General features: G+C 38.5%; 1 protein-coding gene across 21 annotated transcripts in view; it reads left to right on the top strand.

Annotated features, from left to right (window-relative positions):
- LIN52 (lin-52 DREAM MuvB core complex component) overlaps positions 1 to 17,121 on the top strand; it is a 127,530-nt gene that overhangs the window by 32,149 nt on the left and 78,260 nt on the right. For 3 of the 21 annotated variants that reach the window (XR_008618707.1, XM_055088603.1, XM_055088605.1), the window contains exon 6: positions 4,039 to 4,083. The exons of 12 other annotated variants lie outside the window; for them this stretch is intronic. Coding sequence is in view for 7 of the 9 variants with exons in the window: in XM_055088603.1 (XP_054944578.1) it covers positions 4,039 to 4,083 (45 nt within the window). In the remaining 2 variants the exon portion in view is untranslated. Of the gene's footprint in view, positions 1 to 3,738; positions 3,782 to 4,038; positions 4,084 to 4,203; positions 4,471 to 17,121 lie in introns of those variants that run through there. 6 more of the 21 variants (XR_008618705.1, XM_055088600.1, XM_055088604.1 and 3 more) reach the window with 5 other exon arrangements.

Here is a 17,121-nt window from a genome sequence, read left to right on the forward strand (position 1 = left end):
CGTGCGCCACAACTACTGAGCCTGCGCTTTAGAGCCCGCGAGCCACAACTACTGAAGCCTGCGTGCCACAACTACTGAAGCCCGCGCGCCTAGAGCCCGTGCTCCGCAACAAGAGAAGCCACTGCAATGAGAAGCCCGCGCACCGCAACAAAGAGTAGCCCCGCCTCGCCGCAACTAGAGAAAGCCCGTGTGCAGCAACGAAGACCCAATGCAGCCAAAAATAAAATAAAAATAAATTAAAAAAAAAAAATTCTACCACTGAAGATTTCTGAGTAGGGAAGTCACACACCTTTAAGAGGCATCATGCATAGGACAGAATGTGATGGTAGAGACAGGAGGCTGGAAGCTAGCAAGGACTGTGAGTCCAGCAAGAAGAATTGAGGGCTTGAATGAATGGTGGCAGTGATAATGGAAAGAAGCATACCAACAGTAGATGTTTCAGGTATATCATTTTCAGGACTAGGTAGGTTAACTGTCTGGATGAATCTTAAGGGGTAAACTGTAATTAGAGTTTACCATGATGTTTTGAGCCTGCTTAATGACAGGGAAGTCAGAAAGAGGAGAGAGATTTGGTTAAACTAAAAAAATCACCTAATTCTTTTACATGTCCCTTAGTAGGCAGGCATCTGAATTCTTTTAGAAATAAGTAAAAGCCATTTGTATAGGTTGGTGTTATTAACAGGATGAAAACAATGCTTTTGTTTAGTTTAGTCACATCACCTAGGTAACATGTAATGTTTTAGATAGTTGTTTTCTCAGGGAAGTGAATGTGTGAAATAGGATATTCGTAACTTCAGAAATGGATTTTTGGGGTTCCTATAAGCTTTGGCAGATCATTAAGCCTCTCAGTTGAGTAAATTACGTTCACATAGTTTTCTTCCACAGTAGTTCTTTTTCATTCAGTTAGCTACCTATAGCTATTCAGGAAATTGTTATGGCCTTTGTATATGGTAGACATCCAAATCTTTGTTAACTAGAAAAAAATTTCAGTAGTTTACATTTGAATAACTGTAATTGGCCAAAAATATTTGATGTTGATGCATCTATTAATTAACAGCAACATTTGGATTATATCAGCACCAGGATTAAGTCTTCCTATGAGTGAAGACTGAATTTTACATGTAGTTGGAGATTTGTGGGGTCTCTAATTGAGAAGGAAGTATACTGCCAAATTGTCTTCCAGAAAGGCACTTCCTACCCCTACCTCCTTGCTAACACCAAGTATTATAATTTTTTTAAGTCATTGCCAACTTGATAGGCAGAATATTAATATCTTGTTTTTATGTTCATTTCTTCACTTGTAAAGATGAATTTTTTTCATGTTTCTTGATCATCTCTGTTAACAAGGACTGGAAATTGAAGAAAATATAATTTAAATTATTTTAACCTGAAAAATAAAGCCAGCAAACTTGATTCAAAAGCACCGTATAGGGCTTCCCTGGTGGCCCAGTGGTTGAGAGTCCGTCTGCTGATGCAGGGGACACGGGTTTGTGCCCCGGTCCAGGAAGATCCCACATGCCACAGAGCGGCTGGGCCCGTGAGCCATGGCCGCTGAGCCTGTGCGTCTGGAGCCTGTGCTCCGCAGCGGGAGAGGCCACGGCAGTGAGAGGTCCATGTACCACAAAAAAAAAAAAAAGCACCATATGGGCAGTGTTTGTTTTTGTTTTTCTTTACTCAGGTTTTTAATTGTAAAATACGATATGTGTACTGAGAAGTGCACAGAACAAAACTGTCAATGTAACAAATAAAAAGAGAATACTTACATAACCACTACTCAAATCTGAAAGTATTGATACTTGTCAGCATCTCAAAACCCCCCCATATCCTTTTCTCATCACAAGCTCCTTCCCTCTTCCCAGTTAAACACCATCTTCATTTCTCAACAATCATTTCCTTTAACCTGCATGCATCCCTAACAAAAGAGTTTAGTTTTGTCAACATCTAACTTTATGTAGAGGATCATAGTATATGAAGTCTTTTCTATCTTATTTCTTTCACTCAACATTGGTTTAAAAAATTCATCCAAATTGCTGCCTGTAGTTCTAGTTCATTCAGTTTTCTTGCTTGATAATTTTCCCACTGTACGAATACACATAATTATTTCCAAAGTAGTTGTGTCGATTTATACTCCAGTATAAGCAGGGTAGAAGATTCCCATAGTACTCCAGGTCTACAATACCTGATACTACCAGACTTTATGTATCTGTCAATCTGATTGGCATGTAGTTTCATTGGTTTTGACTCACTTTTCTCTTATTACTTAATGAAGTCGTACACTTCTCTGTGTTTACTGGCTGTTTGGATTTCCTTTTTTATGAGGTTTACTTCAACTATTGTTATTTTTTATTCTTATTTTTTAAAATTTTTATTTATTTATTTTTGGCCGTGTTGGGTCTTTGTTGCTGCGTACAGGCTTTCTCTAGTTGCGGCGAGCGGGAGCTACTCTTCATTGCGATGGCTTCTCTTGTTGTGGAGCACAGGATCTAGGCACGCGGGCTTCAGTAGTTGTGGCACGTGGGCTCAGTAGTTGTGGCTCGCAGGCTCTAGAGCGCAGGCTCCGTAGTTGTGTAGTTGTGGTGTTGTAATCTGCATTTCTCAAGTACCAGTTGTTTTCTTTGTTTTATGCATTACTATAGCATCTCGCCATAGTCATTAGCATGGCATCCTATTTAGGTAGTAATACAGTATAAAATCTAGAAATCCCACTTTGAAGGGATTAGGGGTATTCCTTATAATTAGAAATTGTCAATTTAGTCTTAAGTATTTTGTTTTTAAAAATGTATTACGATAATGGGGAAAAAAACATGCCATTATTTCTCATTTTTCCCTTGGTTAACAAATTAGGATACACAAAGCCTCAAATTACCTTTAAGGCTTATAAGCATTCATATCTTTTATCCATTAATCAAGTTATTTCATAAACCCAACATTGCCTCTGAAATGGTTTTACACACAAAGAGGATTTTACCGTAAAATGCTTGGGGTGTTTTATTCTCTTCTGATTTTGGGGTGGGGAGGGGAAGGATGGAGGTAAGCAGGCAGGGCTTAAATTAATTTGTTCAGTGTTGGTTTCAAAGTAGCATTCTGCATAGTTCTACGAAATGTATAATAGGTAAGAGGATGTACATAGTGAAAGAATTTAAAGTTCAACATTGAATAACCAAGTGAATTATAGTTTATTTATACAGTAGAAGACAGTATAGCCATTAAAAATCTTGTTAAAGCAATAAAGAGCATTTAAGGACAGAAGAATGCTCATTTTATGTAAGGATAATTGCAAGTGAAAATGCAAGTGAAAAACTGCAGAACACAAGTCAGCAGTCTTTTTTTCCTTCCTTTTCTTTTTTCTCTCTTTTGTTTTGTTTTGTTTTGTTTTGAGAGCATGGGCGTAGACAAATGACTGGAAGGAAAAATACCAGTATGTTTTAATGGCTATCTTGAGTGATTTTTTTTAAAAAATTTTCTGAAATTTCTAAATCATCAACAATGGTTACATTCTATTCTGAATAGGGGAAAACTATCTAAAAAAAACAAAGAAAAATTATGTCCCATTCTAGAAACAAAATTATAGTTACTTGAAAGATCTATCTTCTAATATCCTGCATAGTTAAAATTTTAAACTCTTTTATGGACTGTTTCTAAATAAAAATGACTAGATCCATTAACAACAATTGATCATTATAAGCAAGTGATGAATAGCAAAGTGAAAGTTAATGATACTTCATTTCCCATCCTTAGCATGTCCTTCCAGAAGTTTGGGAACAAAAGGAATGGTAAGCTGGTAAGTCAGGGGCAAGAGATGATTTAGTTGGCGAAAGAGGCATCTTTTCATAAACAAACATTGGCCAAGATTTTGTCCAGCTTTATGTTTTCAGCCATTCTTCCCTGTAGCTGGAGAACTGAACTCTAGTATTAACTACTCAGTGGGCGCAAAGAACCATTTAGAATGTATGTTAATCTTAAATGGAATTGCAGCTGTTTGGTCAAGAAGTAAAATGGACCTAATAATTTTTTTTCCTTTTGGCTTGGAATATATAGCTTTGTTATGTCGAAGAGGAGAGGAGAACGGAATAATTGCAGTAGGTATGCATACGAGTTGAGTTTCTTTCCAGGCTTTGGGTGTAAGAATGACTGTTTCTGCTCCTGGGGAAGTAAACTGACATTTTCTGATTTTTTTTTTGGTTTGTTTATCTATTCATTTAGTTTTTGACATCTAGAGATTTCAACGAAATGAAGAGTGTTTTTTTGTTTTAAATGTAATATCAGTTTCTTTTGTTTTTTTTCTTAGTTCGTAACACTGTTTTGTGTCAGAAATATGATATGGGAGGGTGGTGATGTTGCATGAGAATTTATAGGTGATGACAGAGCACTTTGCTGTAGGGAATCTAGAAAAATATTGACTTTTTGTATCTAGAAGGGAAGTATCTCTAACCATTAAGTCTAAATTAAAAGCTTGGCAAAAGCTGCCAATGTTTGGTGTAACTGAAAAAGATTTGAGAAATATAATGTAAAAAAAGAATGATTTTTTAAAGGAAGAACTGTTACATTTGATTGACTCTAGTATAGGAGAATACATTTAAAATTGGTTGGGTAATAGTGAAGAATCCTTTGAGAGAATAGTTGAATTTGACAGGTTGAAGTTTTGGATACAGAATACAAAGAGAAAAGAACTAAAATAAGACTTCAGATTCAGGATATAAAAATATTCCACTGTTCCATCATTTTTTTGTTCTTTAATAAAGTTTTCAAAATGGAATTATACATAGAGAAAAGTACACAAATTATAAGGTACAGCTCAATGAATTTTCATAAAAACATTCCCATATAACCACACCCAGAACAGATCAAGAAATAGAACCTTTCCTATGTATAATACCTCTTTCATACCCCTCTCAGTCACTACCTGCCCTTTGCCCAAAGGCAAGCACTATTGTGACTTATAATATCATAAAAGAGTTTTGCTTGTTTTTGAGCTTTATACAAATGGCATCACAAACTGTATATGCTTTTGTTTCTGGCTTCTTTTGCTCAACATTTTGATTATGACATTCATCCATGTCATTGTCTTTAACAGTCATTTGCTTATTTTCATTGCTGTGTGGTGTATCATTGTAAGAATACAATGTGATTAATTTTTTCATTCTACTAATAATGGACATTTGGACTGTTTCCAGCTTTTTCCTATTACAAGTAAATACTACGAGCATTCTTGGTATATGTCATTTTTTGGTACACGCATTTTTGTTGTGTATATAACTAGGAGCAGAATTGCTAGGTTGTGGATGTGTGTGTGTGGATGTGTGTGTGTGTACAACTATCTAGCTTTAGTAGATAGTTCCAAACAGTTTTCCAAAGTGGTTATACCATGGGATAGGGAGGGTGGGAGGGAGGGAGACACAAGAGGGAAGAGATATGGGAACATGTGTACATGTATAACTGATTCACTTTGTTATAAAGCAGAAACTAACACACCACTGTAAAGCAATTATACTCCAATAAAGATGTTTAAAAAAAAAAGTGGTTATACCAATTTACAAGCCCACGGGCAATTTCAGTTGTTCTATGTTGTTACCAACAGATACATTCTCAGTCTATTAATATCTAGCTATTAAAATAGATAGAATGGTATCTCAATGTAGTTTTAATTTTCATTTCCCTAGTGACTGATGAGATTGCTTTTTCATATGTTTACTGAACATTTGGATAACCTCTTTTGTGAAGTGCTTATTGGTATCTCTTGCCCTTCTTTAAAAACTGGATTGTCAATTTAAAAATTGATCTGCAAGTGTTCTTTATATGTCTCTGATATGCATCCTTTGTCAGTTATGTAAATTGCAAATATCTTACCCCACTCTGTGGCTTACCTTTTCACTTTCTTAATGGTGTATTTTAATGAACCAAAGATTGTTTTTTCTCTTAAATTTATGTTTTGTCAAGTTTTAAATCTCTTTAAAAAGTTTCAAGAATAGTACAATAAATACTTGTATACCCTCTACCTGTTTATCAATTGTTAACATTTGTCACATTGGCTTTATCTATCTATCTATCTATCTATCTATATATATATATATATTTTTTTTTTTTTTTGTTGTTTGCGGTATGAGGGCCTCTCACTGCTGTGGCCTCTCCTGTTGCGGAGCACGGGCTCCGGACGCGCAGGCCCGGCGGCCATGGCTCACGGGCCCAGCCGCTCCGCGGCATGTGGGATCCTCCCGGACCGGGGCACGAACCCGTGTCCCCTGCATCGGCAGGCGGACTCTCAACCACTGCGCCACCAGGGAAGCCCTATCTATATATATTTAATTTTAAGTTTTATTGTTTTATTCTTGAGCTATTTGAGAACTAGCTGCAGACACCATGACACTTCATAAATACTTTAGCATTATTTCTTAAGGACAAGGACATTCTCCTACACATCTACAATATAGTTAACACACTGAAGAAATTTAACTTAATACAATATGATTATCCGATATGCAATCCATATTCAGATTTCTCTAATTTAAACAGAAATTTTGAATTTTAGTTTTGGCAGTATTTTCCTTTTTTGGTAATGCCACCCCTGTCATTTTTTTTTTTTTTTTTTTTTTTTTTTTTTGCGGTTCGCGGGCCTCTCACTGCTGTGGCCTCTCCCGTTGCTGAGCACAGGCTCCAGACGCGCAGGCTCAGCGGCCATGGCTCACAGGCCCAGCCGCTCCGCGGCATGTGGGATCTTCCCGGACCGGGGCACGAATCCGTGTACCCTGCTGCATCGGCAGGCGGACTCAACCACTGCGCCATCAGGGAAGCCCTGTCATTTTAATTTAGGTTGTGATAATGTCAAAGCTGTAGTATTTTAGAAATAAATAGTAAATTACTAGTGTAACTTGGGCTGGCTAGTTCTTTTCTTTCACTTCTCCCCCTTGGGAATATCAGAATATCATTATTGCTGTTGAATGAAAAAATTCAAATAGAGAAAGTGAAGGTATGTTTCCTCAACTCACTGGTTTCCTGATTTGATGTGTAAGTTTCCTGACAACCTTGTTGAGTGATGCATTTTTATATGTGTTACCATTTGTCATTTGCAAATCCTTGGAAAACCACTTTCCTTGAAAAACCAAAGCATCTTAACTGTCTTCTCTGTTGACTGACTTGGGCACTACATGAAAAAATAACTTACATAATGAACTAACAACACAGTTGATGCATGTAATGATTTTAGCATAGGAAAAGAAAGAATGAGGAAGATTTTAGTTTCACATTAGTAATTAAAACTTGTTTCACTTGATTGTAAAAACAGAAGGCAGATCTTTTTGTATGTATTTGGAAACCATTATGGCTAGTGGTATAAGAAATATAGAATGAATTGGTAATATATAATGGAAACAGCAGATCTAAGTAATGGAGAATTGTTAGAACAGAGAAAAGTTTTTTGGGTGGGATGGGGAAACCACAGGGAATTACACTGGAGCCATTGATTTCAGTTGGATTATTAAAGACTTAGATAAGTGCTGTGCTTATAGACCTAACAGTTTGACCTGGAGTGGGAAATCCACCCTGTGCAGTGGATTAATTTTAGAAACAGTTGAGCCTGCTAGATAGGTTTCCTTTGAGGAATAGTTTTAAACATTAAAAAAAAAAAAAAGGCAACAACTTCATGGGGATTGGAGATACATCTTGTGAAAATGAACCTGTGTCCAATTCCCCAGTCAACTAGAAAGAAAAGGAAAAAGAGCCTGAGGAAAAAGAGCTTGTTTGGGCATCTTTGTTGTGAAGGTTTAGGGAATCAGCTTTAGCACTGTACACAGTCTTTAGTGGCTTACTGTTCAGCATAGTTTTTCTTTTAAAGTTCATAGACCCTTTGTATAAATGAGTATATTGTAACTAATGTAAAACATGTGAGCAATGACTTTCACTCCCTATTTCATGGATCCAAAACATGTCCACTGGAAGATTAGTATAATTGTTGGACATTTTGGGAGATTGTTTTTAAGAAGAGACTCTTTTTTTTTGGCTCATCGCCCAGCTTGCCAGCTTGTGGGATCTTAGTTCCCCAACCAGGGATTAAACCCAGGCCTGGGCAGTGAAAGCACTGAGTTCTAACCACTGGACCGCCAGAGAAGAGAACCTCTTAAAAGGACAGAACCAAGGAATTATATCTTATCTATAACTGGTAGGTTGCAAAGCTTAAGTCTGTCCAGTTTAAAGAAAGCTTTGGAAGAGTATACTATCTTATTATAGTATACTAACTTATAGGAATTGCATTTTCAAACTACAGCCTAAGAAACACCTCTGTTTGAGGAAACTAAGGCTATTGGAGAGAAGCGATGACCTGAATATAACCTAAGGGGAAGAACAATTACCTGAAGATAAGTAAGTAGGAGCCAGGTGATAAATAGCTAATAGGAAAGGACAAAATAGTGATTAAGAGCTTTGGTTCTGGAATCATACAGCTTTATTATGAATCTCAATCTACCACTTAGGCAAATAACTTAATTTTCTAAGCCCTAGTTTCTTCATTTGTGAAATAGAGATGAAAACCTTAGAACAGTAATTATCAAACTTTTTGGTGTCAGGACTTCTTTACACTCTTAAAAATTAATGGTGACCCCAAAGATTTCTTTTTATGTGGGTTATATGTATATTTACTGTTTCAGAAATTAAAACAAAAATTTTAAATATTTATTAATTTACTTTTTTATTTTTTATTTATTTTTGGCTGCATTGGGTCTTTATTGCTGCGCGTGGGCTTTCTATAATTGTGGCGAGTGGGTGCTACTCGTTGTTGTGGTGTGCAGGCTTCTCTTGCTGTGGAGCACGGGCTCTAGGCGTGCAGGCTTCAGTAGTTGTAGCATGCGGGCTCAGTAGTTGCGGCATGGGGGCCCTAGAGTGCATGGGCTTCAGTAGTTATGGTGCACGTGGGCTCAGTAGTTACGGTGCGTGGCCTCTAGGGTGTGTGAGCTTCAGTAGTTGTGGCGCATGGGCACGGTAGTTGTGGCTCGTGGGCTGTAGAGCGCAGGCTCAGTAGTTGTGGCACACGGGCCTCGTTGCTCTGCAGCATATGGGATCTTCCCAGACCAGGGATTGAACCCATGTCCCCTGCATTGGCAGGTGGATTCTTAACCACTGTGCCACTGGGGAAGTCCCTAATTCATTTAAAAGTAGGAATAAGCCCATTACATGTTAGCGTAAATATTTTTATGAAGAATAACTATTTTCCAAACAAAAAATATTGAGAAGAGTGGCAGTTTTTACATTTTTCAAATGTCCGTAATGTTTGGATTGATAAAAAGTTGGATTTTCATATCTGCTGCTTCTTTCAATATGTTATGATTATCTTTTGTTAGGTAGTCTCTAGAAAACTTCACTGTTCACTTGTGAGAGAATATGTGAAAAAGGCATCTTAGTATCATATGTATAGTTTTGAACTCAGGGACCCTCTGAAAGGGGCTTAGTGATCCCCAGGGTCCCCAGAGGTTTCCTGACCATTCACTTTGAGATCTGTTACCTTAGAGTATTGTTTTGATGATTTAACACAATATTATTTATAAAACCTTAGCATAATATTGGCACTTAATAGGTGCTTAAAAATATTAACTGTTGTTATTATGGGCAGCATATGAGAAGTTTTAAGCTTAGTAGGCATGTAATCATATTTACTTTCTTAAAAGGCTCACTTTGCCAACATGGTAGAAGATGGATTGGTAATACAGAAAAGTGGTATCCGGGAGACAAGTTAGCTTTCTTTTAACTTCTCAGTGGAAATGGAGAATAGGGATGGGTTCTAGAAGTCTGAGTGGTAGAATGGAAAGGCTTAGTGACTGATTGGATATATTGGGGTCAGGGAGTTCTGGGCAGTAAGAATGAGGAATCAAGAGTGACTCAGGTTACTGGCTTCAGTAAATATAGGAAGAAGAGCACCTTTGAGAAGAAAGATTGGGGAATTCAGTTGTAAGTGTAAGTGTAGGCTATCTAGGTGGATATACCTAGGAGATAGTTGAATGTATGAATCTAGAGCACAGGAAGTAGAGTTTTGGATATCATCAGTTTGCAGGTTCTAGTTAAAGCCACAGGTGGGAAGGAGATCAGCCAGGGAAGATGTGTAACATTAAAACAGAACCTTGGGGACTTCCCTGGTGGCACAGTGGTTAAGAATCCGCCTGCCAATGCAGGGGACATGGGTTTGAGCCCTGGTCCGGGAAGATCCCACATGCCACAGAGCAACTAAACCCGTGCACCACAACTACTGAGTCTGCGCTCTAGAGCCTGTGAGCCACAATTACTGAGCCCACGTGCCACAACTACTGAAGCCCGTGCACCTAGAGCCCGTGCTCCACAACAAGAGAAGCCACCACAATGAGAAGCCTGCGCACTGCAACGAAGAGTAGCCCCCACTCTCCGTAACTAGAGAAAGCCCGCGCGCAGCAACAAAGACCCAACGCAGCCAAAAATAAATCAATAAATAAAAGACTTGACCTTTAAAAAAAAAAACAGAACCCTGGTGTGGTAGGCAGCCTCTATTTATGCCTTTGTGTGATCTTTTCCTCTTGAGTGTGGGCTGGATCAGTGACAGCAAAAGTAATGGAACGCTACTTCTGAGATTTAGTTACAAAAAGACAGTGACTTCTGTTTTGTACCCCATCATGCCCTTTTTGGGGAAACAAACTACCATGTTGTGAGTGTGCAGAGAAAAACTGACTTGGAAATTATAAGATCCTGGTCATTGGAAACAGACCTATTTTTTTTTTAATAAATTTATTTATTTATTTATGGCTGTGTTGCATCTTCGTTTCTGTGCAAGGGCTTTTTCTAGTTGCAGCAAGCGGGGGCCACTCTTCATCGCGGTGCGTGGGCCTCTCACTGTTGCAGCCTCTCTTGTTGCGGAGCACAGGCTCCAGACGCACAGGCTTAGTAGTTGCGGCTCACAGGCCTAGTTGCTCTGCGGCATGGGGGATCTTCTCAGACCACGGCTCGAACCCGTGTCCCCTGCATTGGCAGGCAGATTCTCAACCACTGCGCCACCAGGGAAGCCCCCAGACCTATTCTTCTACATACTAACTTGACAAGTTACCTTTCTCTGAGCCTCATTTCCCTTGTCTGTAAAATGAAGGTAATAATAATACTTATTGGGTTCTTGAGAGGATTAAATTGGACAATGGTTATAAAATGCCTAGTATGAATCTTCATGACCTTGGATGTAGCCATGAATTCTTACATATGACACCAAAAGCACAAGCAACAGAAGAAAAAATAGATAAATTGGATTTCATTAAAGTTTAAAACTTTTGTTCATCAAAGAACACTATCAAGAAAGTGAAAAGACAACCATTGAATTGGAGAAAACTTTTAAAAAATTGAGATATAATTGACATATAACAGTTTCATGTTACAATATAATGATCACCACAGTAAGTCTGTCATCACACATTGTTACAAATTTTTTCTAGTGGTGAGAACTTTAAAGATCTGCTCTCTTAGCAACTTTCAAATATATAATACAGCATTGAAAGAATACTTTTGCAAATCATATATCTGATAAGGGTCTAGTACCTAGAATATATAAAGAACTCTTATAACTCAACAACAAAAAGACAGACAACCCAATTTTTAAATGGGCAAAGGACTTGAGTGGACATTTCTCCAAAGAAGAAATACAAATGGCCGATAAGCACATAAAAAGATGCTAAACATCTTTCATTAGTCATGAGGGAAGTGTAAATCAAAACCACAATAGGATACAACTTCACACCGACTAAGATGGTAATAGTAATGATAATAATAATAATAATAGAAAATAACAAGTGTTTGCAAGGATATGGTGAAATTGGAACTCTCATATATAGCTGGTGGGAATGTAAAATGGTGTGGCCACTGTGAAAGTTTGGCAGTTCTTTGAAAGGTTAAACACAGAATTACCATATGACCCAGCAATTCCACTACTAGGTATATACCCAAAAGAATTGAAGACAAGTACTCAAACAGATACTTGTACACAAATGTTCATTCAGTGCTATTCATGATAGCCAAAAGATGGAAACAAACTCAAATGTCCATTAACAGATGAATGATAAACAAAATATGGTATATACATACAATAGAATATTATTTAGCCATAAAAATGTAGTACTGATACACACTACAACGTGGGTGAATCTCAAAAACATTATACTAAATAACGGAAGCCAGACACTGAAGATCACATATTATTCCATTTGTATGAAACATCATGGTTATGTAAATTCGTAGAGACAGAAAGCAGATTGGTGGTTGCCAGGGACAAGAGAGAGTGCGAAATGGGGAGTGACTGCTTAATGGGTATAGGATTATTTTGCGGGGAGGGGGGGAGTGATGAAAATGTTTTGTAACTTGATATAGGTGGTGGTTGCACAGTATACTAATATTGTGAATATACTAAATGCCATTGAATTGTACATTTTAAAATCACTTTTAAAAATTTGAATTCACCTCAATAAACAAAAATGCATAGTATGGCGACACCTAGTAAGCTATTGGTAAATTTTAGATTTTACTATTGCCTAGTGCACCTTTATCAGGAATTTAGCTGTGCGATGTTGGGCATCAGCTTCCTCAGTTGAAAAATGAAGTTGTTGGACTAAAGACCTCTCAGATCCTTACAGCATTAAAATTCTATATTTTAAGATATAGTATTTAATTCTTTTATAGGAAAGACTCCCTCTTACTCCTCCCATGTGTCTCCTTTACTCTCACATCTCTATCACACTCACAACACGACACTGGATGTGTGGGAGTTTTTTGTTCCTCACACTAAGCAATTCTGTGACATCAGCTAGGTGTTCTACAGTTTAACTCAATTCTGACACTGTCTACCTGGAGATCGCATCAGATTCCACAGATTGAGGGCTGGGTCCCTCAGGACTCCCCTCTGCCCCCCCCGTCAGATGCCAACTATAAGTCCAGGTTGTCACCTGTGCTTTGGTTGTAAATCGGATGTTCCCAGGTTTGATTAATTTGCTAGTGCAGCTCCCAGAACACAGGAAAACAGCTTACTTACTGTTTACCAGTTTATTATAAAAGGATATGATAAAGGATACAGATGAACATCCAGGTATGTGGGGTGGGGCATGGAGCTTTCGTGCCCTCTCCAGACGTGTCACTCTCCCAGCAACTCTACATGTTCACCAACCTGGAAGCTTTCTTATGGAGGCTTCAATCATATAGTCATGAGACATTATTAACTCCATTTCCAGCCTCTCTCCTCTCTGGAGAATGGAGGTCGGGGTTGAGAATCCCAAGCTTCTAATCATAGCTTGGTCTGTCTGCTGACCAGCCCCCATCCTGGAGTACACCAAGAGTCACCTCATTAGAACAAAAGATACTGCCGTCACCCAGGAGATTCCGAGGGGTTTAGGAACTTTGTGTCAGGAATCGAGTCAAAGACCAAATATTAAAATAAAAGATGCTTCTAACACTCTTAGGAAATTGTAAACGTTTTAGGAGCTTTGTGCCAGGAACCAGGGGCAGAGACCAATATATATATTTTGTATTATCTGACTTTCATACAGCAAATATTTGTTGTGTATCTTCACGGTACTGTGCTAGGCACCAAGGACTTGACAGTACGTAAGACAGAGATGGTTCCTGCTGTCATAGAGCTAACATTCTAGTAGATAAGGCATTACACAAATAATTATTTGCCACTAAGTTTTTCTAAGTACAATGTGGGGCAGGAATAGTTCTCCTGAGAAAAAAGATATTTAGGTATGAAGAATGAGTAGAAATTAATTGAGTGAAGGGAAGGGAGATGAGCTTTCTAGAGGAAGTATCGAAATCTGGTAGTGGGAAGGAGCATGGTGCCTTTGAAGAACTGAAAGAAGGCAAATGTGACTGGAAATCAGACAGTGACTGCTGAAATAGACTGCTGGATCATGTAAGACTTCTCAGTTGTGTTAAGGATGTTGGACATTATTCTAAGAGCACTAGCAAGTCAGTTAAGGGCATGGGCAAGCAATATTCAGGTTTTGGCCATGTAGAGAATGGTTTGGAGGGGGGCATGAGAAGAACTACAGACTAAGTAGAAGGTCATTGCAATAGCCAAGACTGTGGTACCTAGAGCTAGGGTACTGATAGTGGACAGGGAGAGAAGTCCTTGAATTTGAGAGTGATTTAAGACAAAGAATAAGTCTCGATTGATTGACTGTGGAAGATGAGAGAAGGGGGAGGGAGGTGTCAAGGATGACTCCAAGGGCTTCCCTGGTGGCACAGTGGTTAAGAATCCGCCTGCCAATGAAGGGGACATGGGTTCGATCCCTGGTCCGGGAAGATCCCACATGCCATGGAGCAACTAAGCCTGTGCACAACTGCTGAGCCCACGTGCTGCAACTACTGAAGCGTGCGCGCCTAGAGCCCGCGCTCCACAGCAAGAGAAGCCACCACAATGGGAGGCCTGCGCACAGCAACGAAGACCCAATGCAGGCAAACAAACAAACAAATAAATAATTTTTTTAAGAAAAGGATGACTCCAAGATTTCTCCCCTGGGCATGTAAGTCAGAGGCATGCAGACAACAATGGAAGGACTTTTGCTTTTGGCTCAGATGGAATATCAAGGAGTAGATTCATCTTCCCACCTGAAACAGTTTTTGTTAATTACAAAATATACGAACAGTGGTTTTTAGGACACTGGACATCAGGCAACAAAAGATAGTGATCCCTGAGAATTAGGAAGTAAATGAGATGAGCGCTGTGATTGTCTCAGCTTACTGCTTTGAGAGAGTTTCCAGGCTGCAGTGCAGGGAGGGGGAACCCAGGCAGAGACCAGCAGGCTCCCTGAGTTGAAGAAACAGAGCTAGGCATCTGGAGAGACCAAGGCAGCTAGAGGTCAGGACAGAGTACCAGAGGGGAGAGGGCTGCACAGAGAGAACCCTGGAGATCTGCAGAGGGTCCTCCTAAAGTAATCAGCTGAGTACTGATCAGTGCAATCTTGTGAGGAAACTACATGAGGCTCAAGAGAGAACCATCTGAAAGGATTACAGGGAACTGGCTGGCACCACAGGGTTCATTCCCACCAGCCAGACTGGGAAATTCTCATGAGTCAGAGGGTTTGTCTCAGTAGTGGTGAAAACATTTGTCAAAACTTACCAGGCTGGACATGTCAAATATGTACAGTTCATCATATATGAATTATACCTCACTAAGGATCGATCCATCAATCAATCGATTGATTGATTTAATTTTTTTCCCTTTCCCCTCAAGGATTTATTCAATTCAACAAACATTTAAATTAACTAAAATGAGCCAATCACTGTGCTAAAAGTTGAGGGATGCATTGGTAAGCAAGGCAATCACGTGGAAGACACACATCAAACAGTTACAAAAATAATCTGTAGTGAGGGTTGTGATGAGTGCTGTGAAGGAGAAGTATAAGACTCCGTAACAGCAGATATCTGTGAGACCTCTTCTGATCTGTAGGCGGTGACCAGAGAAGAAAGGCTTTTCTGAGAAAGAGACAAAAATCTGCAGTCTGTCGCTAAAGCTTTTTTAGAAAGAACAGTAGTGGAGGAACAGATTTGTAAGGGAAGACAAGTTTTTTTTTTTAATTGAAGTATAGTTGATTTACAATATTGTGTTAGTTTCAGGTATACAGCATAGTGATTCAGGTTTTGTTTTTTGAGTTTTTTTGCAGATTTTATTTCATTATAGGCTATTATAGGATACTGGTCTAATTTTGTGTGCTATACAGTAAATCCTTGTTGCTTATCTATTTTATTTATAGTAGTTTGTATCTGTTAATCACATACTCCTAAATTTCCCCCTCCCCTCTCCCCTTTGGTAAGCATAAGTTTGTTTTCTATGTCTGTGAGTCTGTTTCTGTTTTGTATATAGATTCATTGCATTATTTTTTAGATTCCACTTATAAGTGATATACAGTATTTGCCTTTCTCTGTCTGACTTATTTCACTAGGCATAATGTTCTCTAGGTCCATCTATGTTCGCTGCAAATGACAATATTTAATTTTTTATGGTGGGTTAATATTCCAATTTATATATATATACACATATATATATTATGGGCACTGGTGTTGCTTCCATGCCTTGACTATTGTAAATAGTGCTGCTATGAACATTAGGGTGCATATATCTTTTCGAATTAGTTTTTGTTTTTCTGGATATATACCCAGGAATGGGATTGCTGTATCATATGGTAGCTCTATTTTTAGTTTTTTAAGGAACCTCCATACTGTTTTCCGTAGTTGCTGCACCAGTTTACATTCCGATCAACAGTGTACAAGGGTTCCCTTTTCTCTACACCCTCTCCAGCATTTATTATCTGTAGACTTTTTGATGATAGCCATTCTGACTGGTGTGAGGTGATACTTCATTGTAGTTTGTTTTTGTTTTTTTTTTCAGTTTCTACTTCTTTTTTTTTTTAACGTCTTTATTGGAGTATAATTGCTTTACAGTGTTGTGTCAGTTTTTGCTGTATAACAAAGTGAATCAGCTATATGCATATGTATATCCCCTCCCTCTTGTGTCTCCCTCCTACCCTCCTTATCCCACCCCTCTAGGTGGTCGCAAAGCACCTAGCTGATCTCCCTGTGCCATGCAGCTGCTTCCCACTAGCTATCTATTTTACATTTGGTAGTGTATATATGTCAGTGCTACCCTCTCACTTCATCCCAGGTTACCCTTTCCCCTCCCTATTTCCTCAAGTCCATTCTGTACGTCTGTGTCTTTGTTCCTGTCCTGCCCCTAGGTTCATCGAACCTTTTTTTTTTTTTAGATTCCATATATATGTGTTAGCCTGTGGTATTTGTTTTTCTCTTTCTGACTTACTTCACTCTGTTTGACAGACTCTAAGTCCATCCAACTCACTACAAATAACTCAATTTCGTTTCTTTTTATGGCTGAGTAATATTCCATTGTATATATGTACCGCATCTTCTTTATCCATTCATCTGTCGATGGACACTTAGGTTGCTTCCATGTCCTGGCTATTGTAAATAGTGCTGTAATGAACATTGTGGTACATGACTCTTTTCTTTTTTTTCCCCTTATTGTTTTTTTTAAATTTAATTTAATTCATTTTTTTATACAGCAGGTTCTTATTAGTCATCCATTTTATACACATCAGTGTATACACGTCAATCCCAATCACCCAATTC

Source organism: Physeter macrocephalus, chromosome 11, assembly GCF_002837175.3.
Source record: "Physeter macrocephalus isolate SW-GA chromosome 11, ASM283717v5, whole genome shotgun sequence".
NCBI lineage: Eukaryota > Metazoa > Chordata > Mammalia > Artiodactyla > Physeteridae > Physeter > Physeter macrocephalus.